General features: G+C 31.0%; 6 protein-coding genes across 12 annotated transcripts; 2 read left to right on the forward strand and 4 right to left on the reverse strand.

Moving 5' to 3' along the window:
- Positions 1 to 26: 26 nt before the first annotated feature.
- LOC124492056 (uncharacterized) lies at positions 27 to 7,870 on the reverse strand. 2 transcript variants are annotated; one of them, XM_047054824.2, is made up of 3 exons: positions 6,236 to 7,870; positions 3,549 to 3,638; positions 27 to 1,030 (listed from the first exon to the last, which is right to left on the reverse strand). In XM_047054824.2, the coding sequence occupies exons 1-3, from the start codon at positions 6,950 to 6,952 to the stop codon at positions 593 to 595; spliced, it is 1,245 nt and encodes a 414-aa protein (XP_046910780.1). In that variant the 5' UTR covers positions 6,953 to 7,870; the 3' UTR covers positions 27 to 592. The 2 variants fall into 2 exon arrangements, with proteins under 2 accessions (XP_046910780.1, XP_046910781.1); XM_047054825.2 differs by lacking the exon at positions 3,549 to 3,638 and having other exon boundaries at positions 6,236 to 7,648.
- Positions 7,871 to 9,952: 2,082 nt separating this feature from the next.
- Positions 9,953 to 14,710, reverse strand: Ars2 (arsenic resistance protein 2). Of its 6 annotated transcripts, XR_012832368.1 has the most exons (9): positions 14,653 to 14,698; positions 14,423 to 14,577; positions 14,067 to 14,363; positions 13,844 to 14,002; positions 12,305 to 13,085; positions 12,104 to 12,244; positions 10,903 to 12,038; positions 10,572 to 10,715; positions 10,374 to 10,510 (listed from the first exon to the last, which is right to left on the reverse strand). XR_012832368.1 is itself a non-coding variant. In XM_075733301.1 (8 exons), the coding sequence occupies exons 2-8, from the start codon at positions 14,539 to 14,541 to the stop codon at positions 10,197 to 10,199; spliced, it is 2,667 nt and encodes an 888-aa protein (XP_075589416.1). In that variant the 5' UTR covers positions 14,542 to 14,577; positions 14,653 to 14,698; the 3' UTR covers positions 9,953 to 10,196. The 6 variants fall into 6 exon arrangements, 4 of the variants coding, with proteins under 4 accessions (XP_075589416.1, XP_046911543.2, XP_046911542.2 ...); XM_075733301.1 differs by lacking the exons at positions 10,374 to 10,510; positions 10,572 to 10,715 and adding an exon at positions 9,953 to 10,230; XR_006959048.2 differs by having other exon boundaries at positions 14,423 to 14,710.
- Positions 14,711 to 14,865: 155 nt separating this feature from the next.
- U4-U6-60K (U4-U6 small nuclear riboprotein factor 60K) lies at positions 14,866 to 16,746 on the forward strand. Its single transcript, XM_047055588.2, has one exon. The coding sequence runs from the start codon at positions 14,866 to 14,868 to the stop codon at positions 16,378 to 16,380; it is 1,515 nt and encodes a 504-aa protein (XP_046911544.1). The 3' UTR covers positions 16,381 to 16,746.
- THG (tRNA-histidine guanylyltransferase) lies at positions 16,374 to 17,563 on the reverse strand. The gene is made up of 2 exons (XM_047055593.2): positions 17,347 to 17,563; positions 16,374 to 17,292 (listed from the first exon to the last, which is right to left on the reverse strand). Exons 1-2 carry the CDS (start codon positions 17,496 to 17,498, stop codon positions 16,434 to 16,436), a joined length of 1,011 nt encoding a protein of 336 aa, XP_046911549.1. The 5' UTR covers positions 17,499 to 17,563; the 3' UTR covers positions 16,374 to 16,433.
- LOC124492637 (putative deoxyhypusine synthase) lies at positions 17,558 to 19,094 on the forward strand. The gene is made up of 4 exons (XM_047055589.2): positions 17,558 to 18,051; positions 18,109 to 18,624; positions 18,691 to 18,887; positions 18,956 to 19,094. Exons 1-4 carry the CDS (start codon positions 17,650 to 17,652, stop codon positions 18,975 to 18,977), a joined length of 1,137 nt encoding a protein of 378 aa, XP_046911545.2. The 5' UTR covers positions 17,558 to 17,649; the 3' UTR covers positions 18,978 to 19,094.
- On the reverse strand, positions 18,630 to 20,573 carry LOC124492641 (pseudouridylate synthase TRUB2, mitochondrial). The gene is made up of 2 exons (XM_047055594.2): positions 19,878 to 20,573; positions 18,630 to 19,808 (listed from the first exon to the last, which is right to left on the reverse strand). The coding sequence occupies exons 1-2, from the start codon at positions 20,014 to 20,016 to the stop codon at positions 19,030 to 19,032; spliced, it is 918 nt and encodes a 305-aa protein (XP_046911550.2). The 5' UTR covers positions 20,017 to 20,573; the 3' UTR covers positions 18,630 to 19,029.
- Positions 20,574 to 20,577: the final 4 nt, after the last annotated feature.

Raw genomic sequence — 20,577 nt, forward strand, 5'->3', positions numbered from 1 at the left:
TTTCGAAAAAAACAAAACAAAAAAAGTTTCATATTTCAGTATTTATTATTATTATGAAGAAGAGGAGCAAAAAAAAAGCAGGCCAGCAAGCAAAATAGAAATAGAAATAGTTAATAATGTGAATCAATAATGATTTAATCATTAAATCAGAGAAAAAAAAAATAAAGATTTGTACAAATCGAAAAACAATATATATGACATATATAGCCAAATTAGCCATTTACTCATTTAACAATCATCATTATTATATAATGGATAGACTCTTTTTATCAGTCATCAACGTCTTTTTTCTTCTTTTCACCCATCTACATTCATTGTGTGCGTTGTCGTTTTTAAAAATATGATTAACAAAAAAAAAAATGATCCATGTGTCCAAAAATTCGAAGACAACAACAAAAAAAATTATGTAATGAGATACGAATGTAGTAATTGATCATCATCATACATTCATTAATCGAAAAATAAATTGAGAGAAAGAGAAAAAAATGAGCTTGCAAAATATCAGACAAAATATAGCCAGATTGTGTGATTAATCAAATGTGTTAATTTTTGTTTGATTTCGAAACAAAATTATCATTATTACTAATCCATTTCAAAAGAATGAAAGTTCCGTTTGGCAATTATCGGCTGTATTATTGAATGATTCGGATAACATTGTCGTCGTCGTTGTCGTTGTTGCTGCTGTTGTTGTTGTTGTTGTTATTGGTAAATGATTAGTGGCCATCAAATTTATTGATGGTGGTGATGTAGATGCAGTAGATCCACAGCCACAACCACCACTACCAGATGATAATGATTCACTGATCGATATTGAACGATTTCGATCATAACTATTTATCTGTATGGGTTTACTATTTGTAGTGGACAATGTTGGACTTGCCAATTGACTACTGGCGCCATTTGAACCATGTGATATAGCTGGACTATTTAGTACTTCATTGAGCGTATTAACAAATACATTATGACTTTCAGATATTGAATTTGTATGCTGTAATCGTAATGCTTTGAATGAATGCAATGATACTTGTGCCTATTATTAATAAATTCAAAAAAAGAAAAGAAAAAAAATAATTTAAGGATTATGATTAAAACAAACATGATATGATATATATAGACGAATAGAATAGAATAGAATATTCAGGAATATGTCTTGAAATGATCACAAACACACAACCATCATGTGTGGTTCATTGTACATTTGATTTGAAATATGATTTCATTTGGCACAAGAGAAAATACTTCCTTGACGATGATTATATCTTTTCTATGGTTAGAAAAAAAATAACCACGAAAAACAAACAATCATTATAAAGAAAAAAAAAGAATAACAACGACCTGAGAAATAATGTAGTTCATCAACCGACTTGTATTTATATCATTCTGCGGTTTATTGTTGTAAAAAACAACGGTTATATAATCATCATCATTTGGAAAACTCCCAACCATTGAATGTATTAGAATCTAAGAATAACTTATAGATCATCAACAGGAAAAAAGGTCATTAAATTCATTAATTTTTTATGGAATACCAAACAAACAAACAAAATTCCATTGAAATTATGTTCTATTACCACTACATACGATTATGAAATTTTCATCAGATAAATAAATACAACCGACACACACACAATCGATATTTAGAAGTTGAAAATTTTCAAAAACAAAAAAAACGATGTAAATGACAAACAATCAACCAGTGAAAACCAAAAAATCACCACAGAACAAACAAAACAAAACAAAAACAACACCACATTTAATCTAATCTCAATATTTAATTCAATACACACACACACGAATCTGGTAAATGAGTCAAATTCATTCAAATCAGTTATGTCCATTATATGTGTGTGTACTGTGTACAGCCATTGTCGGCATTATAATCATCATCATCATCATTATTAATCAGCAATCAATGTGATATGTCAATGATTTCTCTCTTTTTTTCCACACCGTTTATCTCAAGTGTTGTAGATCACACAAACACATGCAACAAAAAAAAAATCTAAACTTTACTAAATCTTATTATTATTGGAAATCTAATACAGAAATGTATGTGTATTTGTACAGCCAAAAAAAAAAACATTGTACATCTTATCATTATCATCATCATCATCATCACTTTGTGTGTGTGATTTGACAATTGAGACTCTAAATGATGATATGTGTGACAGATGTGAGAAAAATATAAACTTGTCAAATACAAATATATGCAGATCAAATCATCATGATCGTAAACTGACTGAAAAAAATTTAACACTTTCGCTTGAACATTTCTGTTTATTTTGTTGTTGTTGCCAACGAAATCTCTTTATGTATAATGTAAAGTTTTTTTTTGGTTCGTAAGAATTCCGATTACAGATTCTCACAGAGCTTTTTTGTTATATTCAATGCAATGTACAAGATTCCTATGCAGAATAAATGGTACATTGCATTGAATGTAATGTAAGATGCTGGAATTAAATAACAATTAAAAATTAATGAAAATAAACATCAAAAATGAATGAATGACAAAACTAAATCAAATGACAACGATAAATACTTTATATCAAGGCCATCATCAATAGAATGTAGTATTCTGACAATATTGCACATATACAAAAATACAAAAAATAAAATATTCATGGTCATGGTCATATCTAATAACAAACATTTCGATGTATGATAGATAGTGTCGAACCAAATCGATCGACTGATCGATTGATTGATTATACGTAATATATTTTATTTTATTTATATAAATACTCAGTTTTCATGCGTGCGACAATTTTTTTTCCAAGAAACAAGAATATGAATTACCCCTACCCCACTATCAGCAGCAGAAACCGAATGAAAAAGAAAATTCAATTCAATATTATGGCCTAGCCTATACGTTTAATTTGATTTGATCGATAATCGAGTAATCTATTAAATTGATTGGCAGACCACTCCCAACAGAATTTCTTTCTTTGAAGAGAAAAAAAAATTCTTTTTTTTTGTTTACAAGTTTCCATCATTGAATGAAACAAAAAAATATTCCATTTAATTATTTATTTTTCGCAGAGACAAAGAATTTTAATGATTTTTTTTTTTGAAAAAACAACAGCTATTTCCATACAGAATAAAATGTAAACAACAATCTGAAAAAAAGGCTGAAACAATGAAAGATGATGATGATGATGATGATGACAAGTTGAAAATATCATTATTACTTGAAAGTGAAAAAAAGAAAACATCAAACAAACACAAACAATGTTTGTTTATAAAATACAAAAATTAGCTAACCATCAAACAAGCTATGTCTGAAATTCAAAATCAAATCTGTTCCAACAATAATGATGATGATAAAGTTTTATTTAAATGATCGACAAAAAAAACGATCACTGCCAAATGAAATCCATCATCAATTAACAATTGTGATAAATCAATCATTCAAAACTGTGTGTGAAAAAACAAAATTGATCCAATCAATGATAAAATCAAACACATAACAATCAAATATGTCTCAATTGATCAATTTCTTTTTTTAGAATTCAATGGATAAAAATGATTATTATTAATATATCGCCTACCTGATCACTCCATCGTTGTCCATATTTCCATTCGGTTACATAATGTTCTGTATTACATTGTAATGCATTATATGGTACGGTTGTGCCAACCTGAAAACAGGTGATAAAAAACAAATTAAAAATAACTACAATAAAAAAGATAATTGAATTTGGAAAAAAAAATTTACAACAAAAAACAAAAAAAAATCCAAATGCTTAACAACAGGTTTATTATTATTGCATTATCTTTTTTCTGTCATTTTGATTGATTATGATCATTATTATCGTTGTGGTTGATTGTTTTTTTTTCATTATTTTTAAACTTTTGAACTTTCACACACAGTTTTGGCATAATTTATTCTTTATAATACGTATCAATAACAAGTTTTTCTCTCTTATTTTTCCGACTAATTGATTATAAAATCATCTAGATGAAAAGTAAGTCCGTTGTCAATATTATTTAAAGAATAAAATGTACATTTTTATTTCTTTAATTTTTCCTTATTACGTCTGTCGTGTGTGTGTGTGTGTGTGTGTGTGTGTTTAACGATTACGATATTTATTCCAAACTTGGCTATCTTCATCACCATCATCATCATCATCATGTGATCATAGATGTTGTCATTACCGTCGTCGTTTATTGGCATTGGTTGTTTAGCTGGCTGGCTGTTGCCAAGAAACAAACCTCGTTTTTGAAAATTATCGGCATTATGATGATGTTGATGATAGCAAAACAAATGCAATGATGATGAAATCGATATTTCAAATTCAAATCAAACAACAACAACAACAAATAATAATTTCAATTCAAAATGAGATAGAATTATTTTTTTTTCATTGATAAAATCGATTCTCATAATTATCGACAAAAAAAACATTGATGTTTTAGATAAAAATGCATTCTCATCATCATTATCTGGTGCAATGATCGATCTATAACAATGATCATTGATCATTAACAACGACAATGAGAATTTTATAATGGATCAAATTCTAAGAAAATATCTTTATGGTTAATTTACATTTTATAAATAAATAAATTCCACACTGCTGAAAATAGATAACAACACCATCTAAAGATAACCGAGGCCAAAGTCATCTTCGATATATCAATATAATTTACACTTATTCATTCATGACAAATCAAGGTTTTTTTGTGCGGGCAAAAAAAAATAAAATAACTGTTGGCACGTGCATAATCATGATGATGATGATGATGACGCAGATGACTGAAAATAAAGAATTTATATATCGCTAATCAAGCAAAAATTCTTGGCGAATGTTGTTGCTAAATGTGACAACGTTCTTTCCATCATTATCATCTTTTTATACTGAATATATCTCAAGTTCATTTTAGTTCAGTTCTATAATAAAGTTAATAATAATCACAAATCAGAGAAATTTGTAGCGAAAAAAAAATTCTGTTCAATGTAAAGCGAAAAATTAATGATAGGCACAAATTTCGCCTGTCATTTTTTTTACTTTCTTTTTTTTCTCTTTTTTTAAATTCTCATTTATTGGTATAGGAATTGTTATTTTTACTGAATAACATGAATGAATGAGCCTGTCATTCTGTTTTTTTTTCATCAACGATTCTTGTTGATTTGATGAATGATTGATTGGATTCACAAGTATACAACCATTGACAACAATTCCGTTAAAAATCGTCAATCTAATCAGATGTGTGTGTGTGTGTGTGTGATGTCAATCGACTTAAGCTACAAATTGGGAAAAATTTGAATTTGGAAAAATAAAAAATTCCAATCAAACAAACAATAATCATCTGATTTAAACAAACAAACAGACAGAAAAACCTGGTTACGTCACGTAATATTCATATGGTTCATAAACTTTGAAACCAAAAAGTGAAGAAAAAATATCAGATTTCTTTTTTCTGAACCATCAACCAGAATCGACCAGAAACAACATCACAAATACATACAACCAACAAAACCATTTCATTCCATAACACGTGTATGCGTGTTGCAGTCGTCGTTTTTTGGGTTGAATTTTTGTTTCGAAAGCAAAAAAAAGTGTGCCACAATCTCTTCTCACTATAGTTTTGTATGTGTGTGTATGAAAACGAACAAAAAAAAGACCTTGAGAATTTTGTCAGAGATTCAGTCCTTCAAATACACGCACACACACACACACACTAAATTCACTTGTATATATGATGTGCAAGTTAATGTATGAAGCTATACTGCCAAAGTGACTGAGCATTGAAAATTGAAACACTAAAATGAAATCGATAAGTTCTGAACAAAAAAAAAGAGCGAAGAACTGTGTATGCGTATGTGTATATATAGTGAAGATTTACAAGACGAAAAATTGAATGAAATAACATCAGAAACAACAACAATAATAAAAATAAAAATAAAAAATCTTTCATGTATCCGTTCCAGCAATAGCAATAGCAACAACAACAACAACAACAACAAATAGAAAAAAACATGGCCATCATGTGACCTTAAATATGGTTCCTGCGTGTTTGGAAATATTGAAGCTTTCATATTCGAATAAAAAAAAGAATTGGATTGAATGATGATGATGATGATGATGGAACGGTAAAGTTTTTTTTCTCAATAAAAATAATATGGTCCTGGAACATTCCAAATGATTATTTCTGATGTATGTGTAAAAAAGAGAGAGAGAGAGAGAGAGGGGGAATTGATTGGAAAATTTCAAATCGTATCACAAACACATACCTTGGAAAGAGCTTTTCGCACGACAATTTCATTATTAAAAGGCAAAAGATTACGTTCTTTAGCACGATGTAATTTATTATTAACACGACAATAATGATCACCAGCAACAATGGTTAATGGTACAAGTTCAACATGAGCAATTTCTGAATCTGGTACCATTTGTATGGCATCATTGCCAACAATAACGACAACATCACCATCACCAACATAAATACCCCATTGTGAGAATAATGTACGATCAAATTCAATTATATCACCAGGTTCTGGATGTAATTCAGATGCTGGACGAAATGAATGTAGATCAATTTTTAATGTATTCGGTGGTACTTCAATTGCAATCGTTTGATTCTGATCAATTATAATTAATTCATTTGGTTGCTGTGAATGTAGACAATTTTCCAGGTCAAGACTTGTCGATTTGATTGCCGAATTTAATATAGGATTCGATGATGATAATTCTGTTGATGCTGCTGCTGCTGCTGCTGCTGTTGTTGTAGATGGACATGAAGAAAAACTTCTTAATGTTTTTACACGTGGTGTTATTGTATCAGATGTTCCGGTTGTCGCTGTAGTTGTTGTAACCATTTTTATTATTGAATTTGGTGATGTTGATACTTTCGTTTCATCATGATGATAATCAGATTTTGTTGAATTTGTCGTCACTGTAGACGTATTAGACAAATTTATTATCGGTGTTGATAGCTTCATTCTCATCATTCAGTCGTTTTGAAAAAAAAAAAATTTTTTGACACAACACAAAAATGAATTCACCAAAAATTCACAAAAATAAATGTGAGACAACAGAAAAAAAAACAATTATAAAAATAAAACAGGCAAAAAAATTTTGTTAATTAATTTATTTTTGGTTTGATAATATGATAGCACCGCTGTTTTGATCAAACGGAAATTGTTATCAAACCAAAAAAATAAATAGATTCTATTCACAGAAATGAAAATAGGATTTCGAATTTTTTGTTTTCCATCGGATGGTTCGATTCGATGTCGATTTTCTACATTTACGATTTTCGGTTTGATCTTGTATAATTTGTGTGTGCTGTGCTGTATGCATATATTTTTTTTTGTTGGACACAAAGTTTTTTGTTTGTTTGTTGCCTGCACATATACACAATATCGTTAGCTATATGAGTGTTTACCATGTACCTCTGTTTCATACCACCATCATCACAATAGTAACAGACGATTGAAGAATATGATGTGTTTGGATGATTATAAATTGTAAATGTATGACGCCGATGATGATGGTTCGATGGATAAAATAATATCCAGTGAGAACTTTTCACTTTTTATTATTATTATGCGTTTGTTTTATAAATATAGCGCAAACGCAAACGTAAATTTTTTTCTTTGCAATTTGATTATGATTTTTTTTGTTATGATTTGATTGCGATTGATGATGCTACCACACACACATATATACACCATATATATAGATGATGGAGGCGTTATTATGATGATCGTGATAATGATGATGATGAGGGAAAGTAATATATATTCATCATTGGATAAATATGTGATGTTTCAGGCCATCAACACCACCACCACCACCACCATATAATCCTCAATGGTAGTCGATTGTTGGAATTTTTTTTTGACAAAGTTATTTTCCATGGTAAACTAAAAATGTAGATGTTACAATTGGATTTCCCATTATGAATTGGATTCAATTTCCGAAAAATGATTTTGTCTATTTGTTAATCAAGTTAGATGTACTTTCAGTTCGTTTTACGTTTGGTTTAGATGTAGTTGACCTGATTTTTCCTTGTTTTTTGAATCATTTCTCTAGAATATTCTGTGATTATTTTTTTTTATTTGATTCGAAGACCAATAATGTTTATCATTGCGCATTTTCATTGTTTGGATGCGTTTGCGTAATCGAGAAAAAAAGTAATTTCGAATAACAAAAACAAAAACAAAAAAAAATTAAGATCCGGGTATGAAGCAAGTTTTTTGGTGGAATTTCAGGTTTCTCGAATAGCTCAACATTTTCATTCTATAAACAACAAAGCAAAAAAAAAAAAAAAAACAGCAACAATATAAATTGAGATAAATCAATTTCGACAGAAAAAAGGTACATCTGTTTCTTTTGTTAGGTACACATCATTATCATTCTCATCATCATGGATCATAACATCAGAGATACCAGAGAGCTAAATATAACAACACAATTAAAAAAGAATCGAAATTCGGAATTTATTTTTTTTCTCTTTTCAGTGCATTGCATTGTTTTCGTTGTTTCGTTTCATTGAATTTGAATTTGAAAGGATTTTCTTTTCGTACATCTTAAATAATCTTTTCGATTCGAATTTTGATGATCATCAAAAATAAATCATTGTTCAGATTCTTAGAAAGTGTGATGTGTTTAAAGTGCTTTTTGGTTGGTAAACAAACATTATGATTAGTTGATTTGGTTGTCTGTGTCTGGTTATTTATTTTTATTTTTATTTTTTTTTTTTTGTTGCATTTGTATGATGACGTTAGTGTTAAACATTGAAACAAAACAAAACAAAAAATCCAGATTTGATTAGAAAATCACTTTTAACAAAGGTCACAAAAAGGGCTATTCTTTACATTCAAATGAATGGTTGAACACATCATTCATTTCGCTTTCATTTCAAGGACAAACATCAAAAAAAAAAAAAAATGATATCAATGATAACAATCATTGCGTGTGTGTGTGTATGCGTAGGGCTCCATCCATGATGGATTGATGAATATGATAACCAGTGTGACCAGTTTTTTGTGCTTTTGGGCTACAAACTTGATTCAGAATGAATTGAAAATGAATTGTTTTTTTTCGAATTTTACACGAAAAAAGTTTATTTTTCATACAGAAAATCCTCAGAATAATAATAAAAAAATGATTTCCGTTTAGAATTAGATGAATCAATACCGCAAAAGCAAAACACATAATGATGAAATGGCGAATCGCTAAAAATACAACTCCTTACAAGTTGAACACACACACAAAAAAAAATTAAAATTTAACCAATGTAAATGATAATTAAAATTTTTATTATACAATTTTATCATCATCATTACACCGGCATTTAGAACCTGATTCATTGATTACTAACCATTTATGATCATTGATGATTAGATAATAATGAAGAGAAAATTATTCTAATACAGAAAAAACGGCACATCTTTCACATTTGATGATAAAATAAAATTTTACAATGGCCACTTTTAATACTGATGACTAATAAAATATCCTTGACAATTGTTGTTGTTGTTGTTGTTGTTGCAGACTATACGCACAACGTGTTTTTTTTTAATTTTTTAAGTTTGACAAACAAAATCGCCCCAAAAGACCATTGACATTTTAACATCAAAAAAAAAACAATTATTCCATCATTCAATGTTTGTTTTCACCACCATTCTCGTTGTTTTCCCAAATCCATTCACCACCACTTGAAAATCAAATGATGATGATGAATAATTCTTTCAAAACAAAACAAGTTCATTAACGTTTGGCAACAACAACATTTTTTTGTTTTTGTTTTTTATTTGAATTTGGAATATAATGTAAATGCAAAAAAAAGTGAAAAAAAGTAAAACAAACAAAAAACATTTGTTCAGGAATCCAAATATAGCAATGATTATAGAGATATCATCATCATCATCAGTCTTGCATTCATTCAGACAAACAAACAAACAAATAAAGTTGTCATCCGAAAACAATAACAACAACAAAAATACTTTTGATGCCCGATTTTTATTTCAATCAATCAATGTATGTATTCATCAGTGAGTGAGTAAGCGAGTGAATGAATGAATGGATAGATGGATGGGTGGCTGGGTATTTTGATGCGTGTGGTTTATATATAAATTTGTCACATTCAACAATACATCATTCACGAATTATTTGATTTGTTTGTTTGTGGACGATTCTTTCGAACATCTATATATATCTATAAAATTGATTTAAATTCATTTCAATTTATTCTTCGATTGGTGCATCAAGATCACGATATCTGTTTATAGAATTTAAATGAAACAAGAGAAAAAAAAGAAAATTGACAGGTTAAACTCGATTTATGTCTGATATGGATGTGTCTGTGTGGGTGTGTGCGTGTAGAAATAAATTTTTCATAAGAAACAAAAAACCGGAAAGAAATCGGTTATTCAGTTTTTTATTATTCCAAAATAATATTTTAAAATCAATTTGACAAATCAAAAATGCTTAAAAATCTAAATGGGTTAAATTCCTATTTTTTCCCTTTTTTATGAGGAATGTGTGGGAGTGGATATGACCTATTCAAAAAAAATTTTAATTTAATTGGATTTTTTTTCTCTCTCTCTCTCTCACACACACCAATATTAATGACCGGAAACTAATACCATGGAAGAATGGCAATAATCAATTATTGATTATCTATGTCAAGAGAATTTTGTTCAGATCAATTCCTCGAAGGCAACGTCATCATAATCGACAGTGTCACGCGATGCTGATGGTTCCCTATTTTTTGAAAGGTAAAAGATAGAGAGAAAATGGGACAAGAAATATAAAAGATTTGACAATATTTCATATTCATTCATTCTTCTGATTGATTTGTGTAAAAATCATATTTATACGCTGTTATATTCTCTATATCTGTGTATGTATGTAATGTGTTTGTGGTGTTCAATGATAAAAATCCACTTACCGTCTTTTAAGATTTGGTCGCATATATGGATCCATAATCTGTCCATGCAATAGATATGGTGGTGGATGTGGACCAGCATTTGGATATCGTAGATAACCACCACCAGCCATTAAGCTTGGCATATGATTACCACCACGATGATTATAACCAAAACCATGTGGTCCACTAAGAAGTGGTTCATGTCTTGTTGTTTGCTGTTGTTGCAATGGTTGTTGATTATTTTGTGGACGATTCAATGGATGTTCCGGTAATTGTGGTCGTTTCGGGTCCATTATATAATTATTAAAATAGACTGTCTCTGCTTTAACCTGTTCGACACGTTCACCATGTTTATTCAGTATATGTTTACGAACAAATTCTGGTCCCATAAACTTTTTATTCGATAATGGACATAGCCATTTTCCTTCACCCAATTCTTTTGTGTTTTCTTTGATGAATGCATCAACTGAATCGTCAATAACTTTCAAGCCTAATTTATTTGCTTCTTCAGGCGTAATCTCTGGAATCGGTTTCAATAATGTCGATAGAATCCTATTTTCAAAATCTTTTATATATTCTGTTATTTCGACAGATGTAACACGAGCCGATGAAATTAGACCGCGTGCATGAACCAGGCCGATACGATTTGGCATTTCATCTTCATTGGCATAGTCACAATGATTGTAATAATCAATTGAATGTACGATTCGTAGATAGAACAAAAGCCGATCCAGAACTTTGATCAAATCTTCATCTCTTTCCAATTGTGTGCCTTCATTCGAGCCTGTTGCATTGCCATTCGCTTCGCAGGATTCATCGATTTCTGGCGAAACGATTGCCGGATCTTCCACTGATGTGCCCAATAATTCAGCTTCTTCAGCTGGTGCTTCTTCAATCAGATAATCGGTAATATTTTTCATCAATGGATTACGTGATGGAGTGGACAATGTATTCGTCGAACCATTTTGTGGTTCGGTGTTTGTTTCATCTAAGGTTTCTTCCCATAATTTTTTTTGCTGATCAAGTTTCATAATTAATTTTGCCGCATGTCGGATATCTGCACGTACAACGGTTTTATCCGATGATATTCCATTGATTGATCGAATGCGTCTAGTTAGATCTCGATTAACAATCGGACTAAGTTCAGTTCCTCGAATCTAATTGAAAAAAAACAAAAATTATCATCATCATAAATTTTATATTTCACAATGAAAACGCTTACTTTAACATTGTTTAGATTCCAACAGATTTCACGAATATTAACCGTGCGTTCATAGGTTGCCCATCCACGGCGATTAAATCGTCGATCCATTTGTGGTTCAGAAATTGCCAAACGTAAAAATCCAGGAAATTTACGACATTCCTATCGGAAAGAATTCATCAAATATCACGGAATAAATTTGCAACATATAACAAGACTTACATCTTCAATTTCTTGACGTGTGATTGATGGTGCTATATTGCGAAAAAATATCGAACAAGTCTTATGTAAAGCTCGCGGTTTCTTTTCATTGGAATTTTCACATTCATTTTTTTCTTGTGATTGTTGCTGCTGCTGTTGTTGTTTGGAATCAGTATGTTGTTGTTGTTGTTGTTCATCATTATCATCTTTGCTTGCATCTTCGCCTTCTTCAATCAATTCACCATCACCACTTTCAGCACCATCATCCATCATTGGTTTCAGTGTTTGTGATACTTCACCATCTTCGGACATTTGTTTTTCTTCATCAACGACATTTGTTTCATCCGGTTTTTCTTCATTCATTTTCTCATCAGATTCATCAGGCATTTTATCATTATCACCATCATTCTCATTATTATTGACTACATTATCGTCCGTTTTATCGCCAAAACTAGATGAAACGGATGAACCAACTGCTGGAGCTGCCGTTGATATAAATGATGATTTTGTTGTCGATGATGAATCGATAGCAAAAATAGAATCAATATTTTTTTGTTGTTGCTGCTGTTCATCAAATTCATTGTTTAGAGCATTCAGATCAAAATCGTTTCCACCTTCCATTTTAATAACGGCAGCATCCAATACTTTGATTATCTGTTCAGCTTTATCAACATCTAGTGAAACATTTTCAAAATATTTCTTTTCATATAATTCCATGAAAACATTCAATCGATTCTGATACGTTTGTTGCATTTTCGTTTTTCGTTTTTCCATCTCATCCGGATAATATTTACATCGAAACCTTTGAATATGGAAAAAAAAGAATGATTAACATAACCAAAAAAAAAATATGAGAAGATGGAAGGAGTATATGGGACAAAAAAGTTGAAATTCTATTCATGATCAACATATTCGAATGATATATATTTATATTTAATATATTTCTCACCTCTATGAAACCTAATTAATAATTTTTTTTGTTATATAGCACAATATTAAAAGAAAAAGCTTTCAAAATGAAAGAAACTTTAAATGAATAAATTCAATCAAATCAATAAATTAATCAATCAATATTGATTGATTAATGGATGATGAATATTTGTATGTGAAACGGAAGATTGTCGATTTACTGATCACAGATATAAAATATATAGGAAAATTTTTTTTTTGATGTAATGAACAAACGAAAAAACAAAAAAAAAAAAAAAAAACAAAACAAAACCAAGTCAAATCTGAGAGAAAAAGTTGACATTGAAATGAAGACACTGAAAATAAAGAATTGAAGATTTTCAAAAAAAAACACACTGGAATAAAATGAATTTTTTTTCAACTAAAAATAATTCACCAGAAAAAACAACACACACAAACTATGCTACAAAAAAAAACAACATTCGAATCAAATACTATTTGTATTGAGAATCACAGAATAAATATAAATGCCCAAATAGATTGGCCTGAAAATTTAAGGAGAAAAAAAAACAAAATTTTCGAACATTTTTTTCGATTGATTGATTGATTTGAAAATGAATCAATCAATCAAATAAAACAAAGAAAACTTACCATTCTTCATCTTTATGGCGATTAAAAAATTCCTGTATCTGTGTACGTTTAAATTCGCATTTATAATCATTATATTTAGAAATAAGAATTTCACTATCAAGATGATCATCTTGTTCATTAACGAATTGTTTTACAGTCATCATTGGTGGTTGATATAATCTAATAATTATTGATAAATATCTTACAATTATTCAATCTTGAATCAATTATTACATCATCATACTCATCATCTCGTTCACGATCATGTTGTCCATAGCTATCGCGATTATAATGTGAAACAACATGATGACCTCCGCCACCACCAGCACCACCACCACCATGATATCCACTATCATAATTGGAATAACGTTCATCCCAATCGCGTCCACCAGTAGAACGTATTCGTTTCATTGGTGGACTCATATCACCGCTACGATCCGCAGGACTATAACGATCATTACGGGAATAATTCATTCGACCTGAATTATAATTATCTCGATAATCACGTCGACCGCTTTGATTGCGATCACGTTGTGACCAACTAATTCGAAAAGAAGTCCGTTGAATTATAAAGTTTATTATTCGAAATTTCAATCTTACCTATCCGGTGCCCAATCATCACGGCGATTATTTATATTTCGATCATTGTAATCATTTCTTTCGCGCCGGAATTTATCACGGCCACGACGTCGATCGTAATCATCATCACTATCAGCCATAATTATTGAATGATTTTTTTCGATATTAGATTACCACTAATAATTAAAGATCCAAATATTATGATCAAATTATTACAAAATAAGATTCAACCCAATGTTGTTAATTATTACCTCATCTACACACACAAATACTCAACAAACAATTGGGCACTGTCACTCACACAATATAATGAATGCGGCTTTGTGTAAAAAAAAAATATCGAGCGCATTTGCTATGATGAACGAAACTATCGATACAAGATTGATTTGCCGGCCTGTTTGTATTTCGTAAATCGGGATTTTTATTAATTTTTTTCAAGAAAAACAAACATTTATTCATTTAAAATGTACAATGATAATGATATTGATTATGTTAAAAAACAGAAAATTGTTCATTATGGAAGTTTGGAAGATTCGGTTCGTATGTTACAACAATCAAACCAACAACAACAGCCAGAACCATCAACATCATCGAATATCAATACATCGAATCAATATTTTGATCTCAAACCAGCACCATTATTGAATAATGATAAACAAAATGCATTGGAAGAATTGGAACGGAAACGTAAAGCACGACAGATTGCCGTCTCTACGGATGATATCGAAGTACGTGCCCATCTTCGACATCTAAATCAACCGATGTGTTTGTTCGGCGAAGGCCCTGCTGATCGTCGTGAACGTCTTCGACAATTATTGGCAAGGCTCGGTGAAGATGCTATCAAAAAGAATAAAGATGAAGATCGAAGTCAAGAGGAAAAAGAACCTAGTAAAACTTGGTATCATGTTGGAAGTGAAAATTTATTGAAAGCTCGTCAATGGATTGCCGAATATTCGATACCGAAAGCAAAAGAACGATTAAAAGAGGCAAGACATTATAAACAAATCCCATACGAAGTTCGTGAAGCAAACAATCAGGAACTGTATAAAAAATTACGATCAATGGAAATCAGCTGTTCACAAGTGGCCGATCAACGGCCCATTTCTAGTTGTTCATTCAGCCCGAATGGTTCGCTAATTGCGACATCATCATGGAGTGGTCTCTGTAAAATATGGTCACTGAATGGATTACAGCTGAAATATACACTTCGTGGACATAATTGTAATGCTGATGACATTGCATTCCATCCTCGATCGACAATTGATCAGCCAGAAGAAGCTGTAAATCTAGCATCATGTAGTGTAGATGGTTCTGTACATCTTTGGAATCTTGGCAAAGAAGAACCTATACATTCATTGAATGGTCATCAACCACATCGTGTGAGTAGTATTGGTTTTCATCCATCTGGACGATTTCTCGCCACTTGTTGTTATGATAATTCATGGCGTTTATGGGATCTTGAATATAATGAAGAAATTCTACATCAAGAAGGTCATTCAAAACCTGTACATGAAATTGATTTTCAACGTGATGGTAGTGTTGTTGTTACAGGTGGCCGTGATGGTTTTGGCCGTGTTTGGGACCTACGAACCGGACGTTGTATAATGTTTATGGATGGACATCTCAAAGGTGTTATATCGGTATCGTTCTCACCGAATGGTTATCAAATTGTAACTGGAAGTGAAGATAATAGCGTTAAAATATGGAATCTACGTGAACGTAAATTAGAATATACTGTTGCTGCACATACGAATATTGTTTCAAAAGTACGTTTCGAACATAATTTAGGAAACTATATAATGACAGCATCCTATGATAATACGATTAAATTGTGGGCACATCCAGCATGGACACCGATCAAAACACTTAGTGGTCATGATGGTAAAGTGATGTGTGTGGATGTATCAAATGATAATAATTATCTAATATCATGTTCATTTGATCGAACGTTTAAACTATGGGAACAACAACATCTTTGATCATTTTGTCATTTAATCATTTTTGTTTTGTATATTCCATTTCATTTGATATATCACAGCAATTTCAATAATGAATCATATTTTTGCCAAAATTCTTCAGAAATTATATCCACATTCATTAGATCAAATAATTGTTGTTGATCATCTGATGATTCTTGGATTAATGGATATTCCACACACATTTTGTCTTTTTTCTGTTTTTTATTCTTTTTCGTATTGAAATTGTTTGTTGATTTTTGATCCATAAATAATCGACGATCAATTTGTTCCATATTCAATGTGATAATTGTACCTTTACGAAATTGTTGCAATTCATTATTATAATTGATACCATAATCTGTGAATAGAATTTCATTTTTATCACCACTGGATGTATGTGATAATCGTTGTGTTGCTTCATTTGTCGATAATTTAGGCAATAATTTTGGACCACAATAAGGAAATGAAACATTGAATTTATCACTTTTATCATCATGCTCATAGTGAGTATATTCACCGGTCAATGCATAAAAGGTTGTATTGTAAAGATTATTAATATGACAATCAACTTGTCGCCATCGCAGATAATCCATTAATGTTCGTTCATTTGGATAAAGAATACAACGACCATCGAATGATGGTGGATATTTCATCGTTTGTGTCAGCGATAATGATTTCGTTCCATCAGCCGCTATTTTCGGTATCAATCGTGTGTTTTTCGCATCGCTAAAATAATCATTCCAATGGTAAATGAATCCAGCCGTAAACGTTGATGTTATCAATGAAATGATTTTATTCTGTCGACGATTAAAAAACTGTGCCATTCGTCGTAAGATGAAACTATATTCATCACTTTGACCATATGCCATAATGATATTCGGATAGAATGATCTCATTACGTGCAATGCGGATCGATTCATTAGATCTAAACATCTATTAAATTTTATTAATTGAAAAAGAAAATTGTTCCAAATATTCAACATTTACCTTTTATCATTTGGTTTTAGAAAATTATGTTCCTTTGCATATCGATGAAAACATTGTCCATCGACACGGACAACGATGTAGGAATCTAACAATAGATGATAATCGGTTGCCGATTCAAATTGCCGAACATATTCATATTTTGATTTAGCCATTATCGGTGGTGTTTGGATCACAAATCGCGGTTTCGAACACGCGAACCAAACATCAATCTTGCCTGGTCATAAATGACGTAAATTTCTGTTCCATGCCGTTTTGATTAATAATTTTTAATAATAATTTTTTTATAATTTATGATTCAAAATAATGGATGATCCGATGCTCAAATCGATCCAGGAAGCAGTGTTGAAAAAGACAAGCATTTCAAAAAAATTACAGACTGAAAGTTCAAACATAAATGATGATTCTGGCGGCAATATTTTACTACAGCAAAAAGTTGGTGGTTATGATTTCAATAAAGGAATCAATCATTCTGCTTTGTTGCAAACATATTTGACCACTGGATTTCAGGCAACAAACTTTGCTTTGGCAATCAAACAAATTGAAGCAATGCTTAACGCTCGTCAGGAACCATTCGAATCGGATGAATATGAAGATGATCCATTCATTCGACGACAAACGGGATGTACAATATTTCTCGGCTATACTTCGAACATAATTTCCAGTGGTATTCGAGAAACGATTCGTTTTCTCGTTCAACATAGAATGGTAATTTTTCTCATTAACGAAAGCTAACAATAATAATGATTTTATATTATATATCAGGTTGATTGCATTGTGACCACTGCTGGTGGTATTGAAGAAGACATTATCAAATGTTTAGCGCCCACCTATGTTGGTGATTTTCATCTATCTGGTCGACAATTACGTCAGAATGGAATCAATCGAATTGGAAATCTTCTCGTGCCGAATGATAATTATTGTCTATTTGAAGATTGGATCATACCGATATTGGATGAAATGCTTCGTGAACAACAAACACAAAAAATGATATGGACACCATCGAAAATGGCTACAAGGCTGGGTAAAGAGATTAATAATGAAGAATCCGTCTTATATTGGGCTTATGTAAATCGAATTCCTATATTTTGTCCGGCTTTAACCGATGGTTCATTGGGTGATATGATCTATATGCATTCATTCCGAAATCCTGGTCTCATATTGGACATTGTTGGTGACATTCGTCGTTTGAATACGATTAGTATGAAAGCACGACAAACTGGCATGATCATACTCGGAGGTGGTGTTATTAAACATCATATTTGTAATGCAAATTTAATGGTATGTTTTTCTATAACAAAATTATCATTTATTTCAAAAAAAAGCTTTCTAAACAAAAATATATAGAGAAATGGTGCTGATTATGCCGTGTTCATCAACACTGGTCAAGAATTTGATGGTTCGGATTCTGGTGCCAGACCTGATGAAGCAATTTCATGGGGAAAGATAAAAATGACTGCTAATCCTATTAAATTATACTGTGATGTTTCACTGATTTTTCCGTTGATTGTGGCCGAAACATTTGCTAAATATCATCATTATAGGTAAGCGAAATATATCAAATATATATTTGTCAATCAAATAATTTTGTTTCCATATTCATTTATCACAGTCTTTCGAAAAAATTGCTTTGAATTTGAAAATTAACAAGAAAAAAAAGAAAGAAAGAATAGCCTTATTTTATCACTATTTTTGAAATTGTTTTTCATATTCATTCAAAATCCTTTGACATTCATGAATGTTTTCTATCAGATTTTCCAATGTCCAATGTTTTTGTAGCAATGCCTGTTCAATAGTGAATGGTCCATATTGTATCAGACGAATGCCGGTACAACGTGCACAAGATTTCAATGCAATACCAATTTCGTTGACCAATTCGGCAAGGAAATGTTCATTTTCATTTTGACATTGAACTTGAAAACTAAAATTCGGTGGTTCAAACGTAATCGGTTTTATGGCCGTAATTAATGGCATCGTTTCTTTCGTAGCTGGACGAACATGGCCTTTAACGGCCATTTGATAGGCATCTTCACTTTGAATATTAACATTCGCAACTTTGAACATTAATGAACGTTGAGCAGCTTCAATTTTCGAAAGAATTCGTTCATAAAATATTTCCTGAATATGCTTATATGATGATTTCATTCGTACTTTTCCATCATCACGGTAATTCAATGACGCTAGACCAAATTCACCTTTAATTTCATATAACTTTGGAAGATTATAACGTTTAAATCCGGCTCCTTTATAAGCATCCGATCCAATAAAACCAACCATAATGCCACTGGCATACCATCCTGGGTTATTGGTAAACATCAAGGCTATTTGTTTAGGATCATATCTTGGACCCGAAACTAATGGATGATCGGCTAAATTAGAACGAATCTCAACATTCAAATCGGAATCTAAATCGCCAATTATTTCGATTCGTTCACGAGGTGAACGACATTCCATTGCATTCAATTCTATATATGATGATTATTTAAAAGACCAATTAATTAATTAATGACAAAATAACGTATTCAAAAAATTACCATCGGATACTTTTTGAGTTAATGCCAATCGAGTTTTTTTGAATCCTTTTTTCGGTGGTTTATACAAACAAAAACAACCACGAAGCATTCGATACGCAGCTGGTGCGTAGCTGACTTTTTTCGGCACAATATTCATCATTTTGGAACCAACATGATAACATTTCGATTACAAATGGAAAGAAACGAAAACAAATTGAAAAAATTCTAAAATCATGCCTGTCATGTGATGATAATCGATTATGACAAAACGATAGTGTCGTCTGTCACTATGAACCACGCGTTTTTTTTGTCCAAAAATTCATCATTCAATTCTAATTTTTATCTGGAACTGATGTTTGAAAAAAACAATTTTTTTGTCATTATCATTATTATATATCATTGTCAACCGGATGAAATTTTCGGTGACCGAAAAATCGAGCAGCACATGTGTATGTGATGGTTTTATTTTCTCTCATCATCATCAATGTTCAGGAAATGTTCTTGATTGCTAAATTTGGCGCCTATTTTGCCTTTCCATTTCACTTTATCATCATTTGCAATGGTAAGATCAATGAAAGAAAAAAAAGGAATAGAAAAAAATCACATCACATCTATATCTATTCATCTTCCGCTCTTATTATTTGTTCGACGACATGAATCCACCTAGCGATCATCAACATTATCAAAATCATCGTTTTGATAACTACTGCTGCTACAACAA

This window comes from Dermatophagoides farinae, chromosome 1 (genome assembly GCF_024713945.1).
Source record: "Dermatophagoides farinae isolate YC_2012a chromosome 1, ASM2471394v1, whole genome shotgun sequence".
Taxonomy (NCBI): domain Eukaryota; kingdom Metazoa; phylum Arthropoda; class Arachnida; order Sarcoptiformes; family Pyroglyphidae; genus Dermatophagoides; species Dermatophagoides farinae.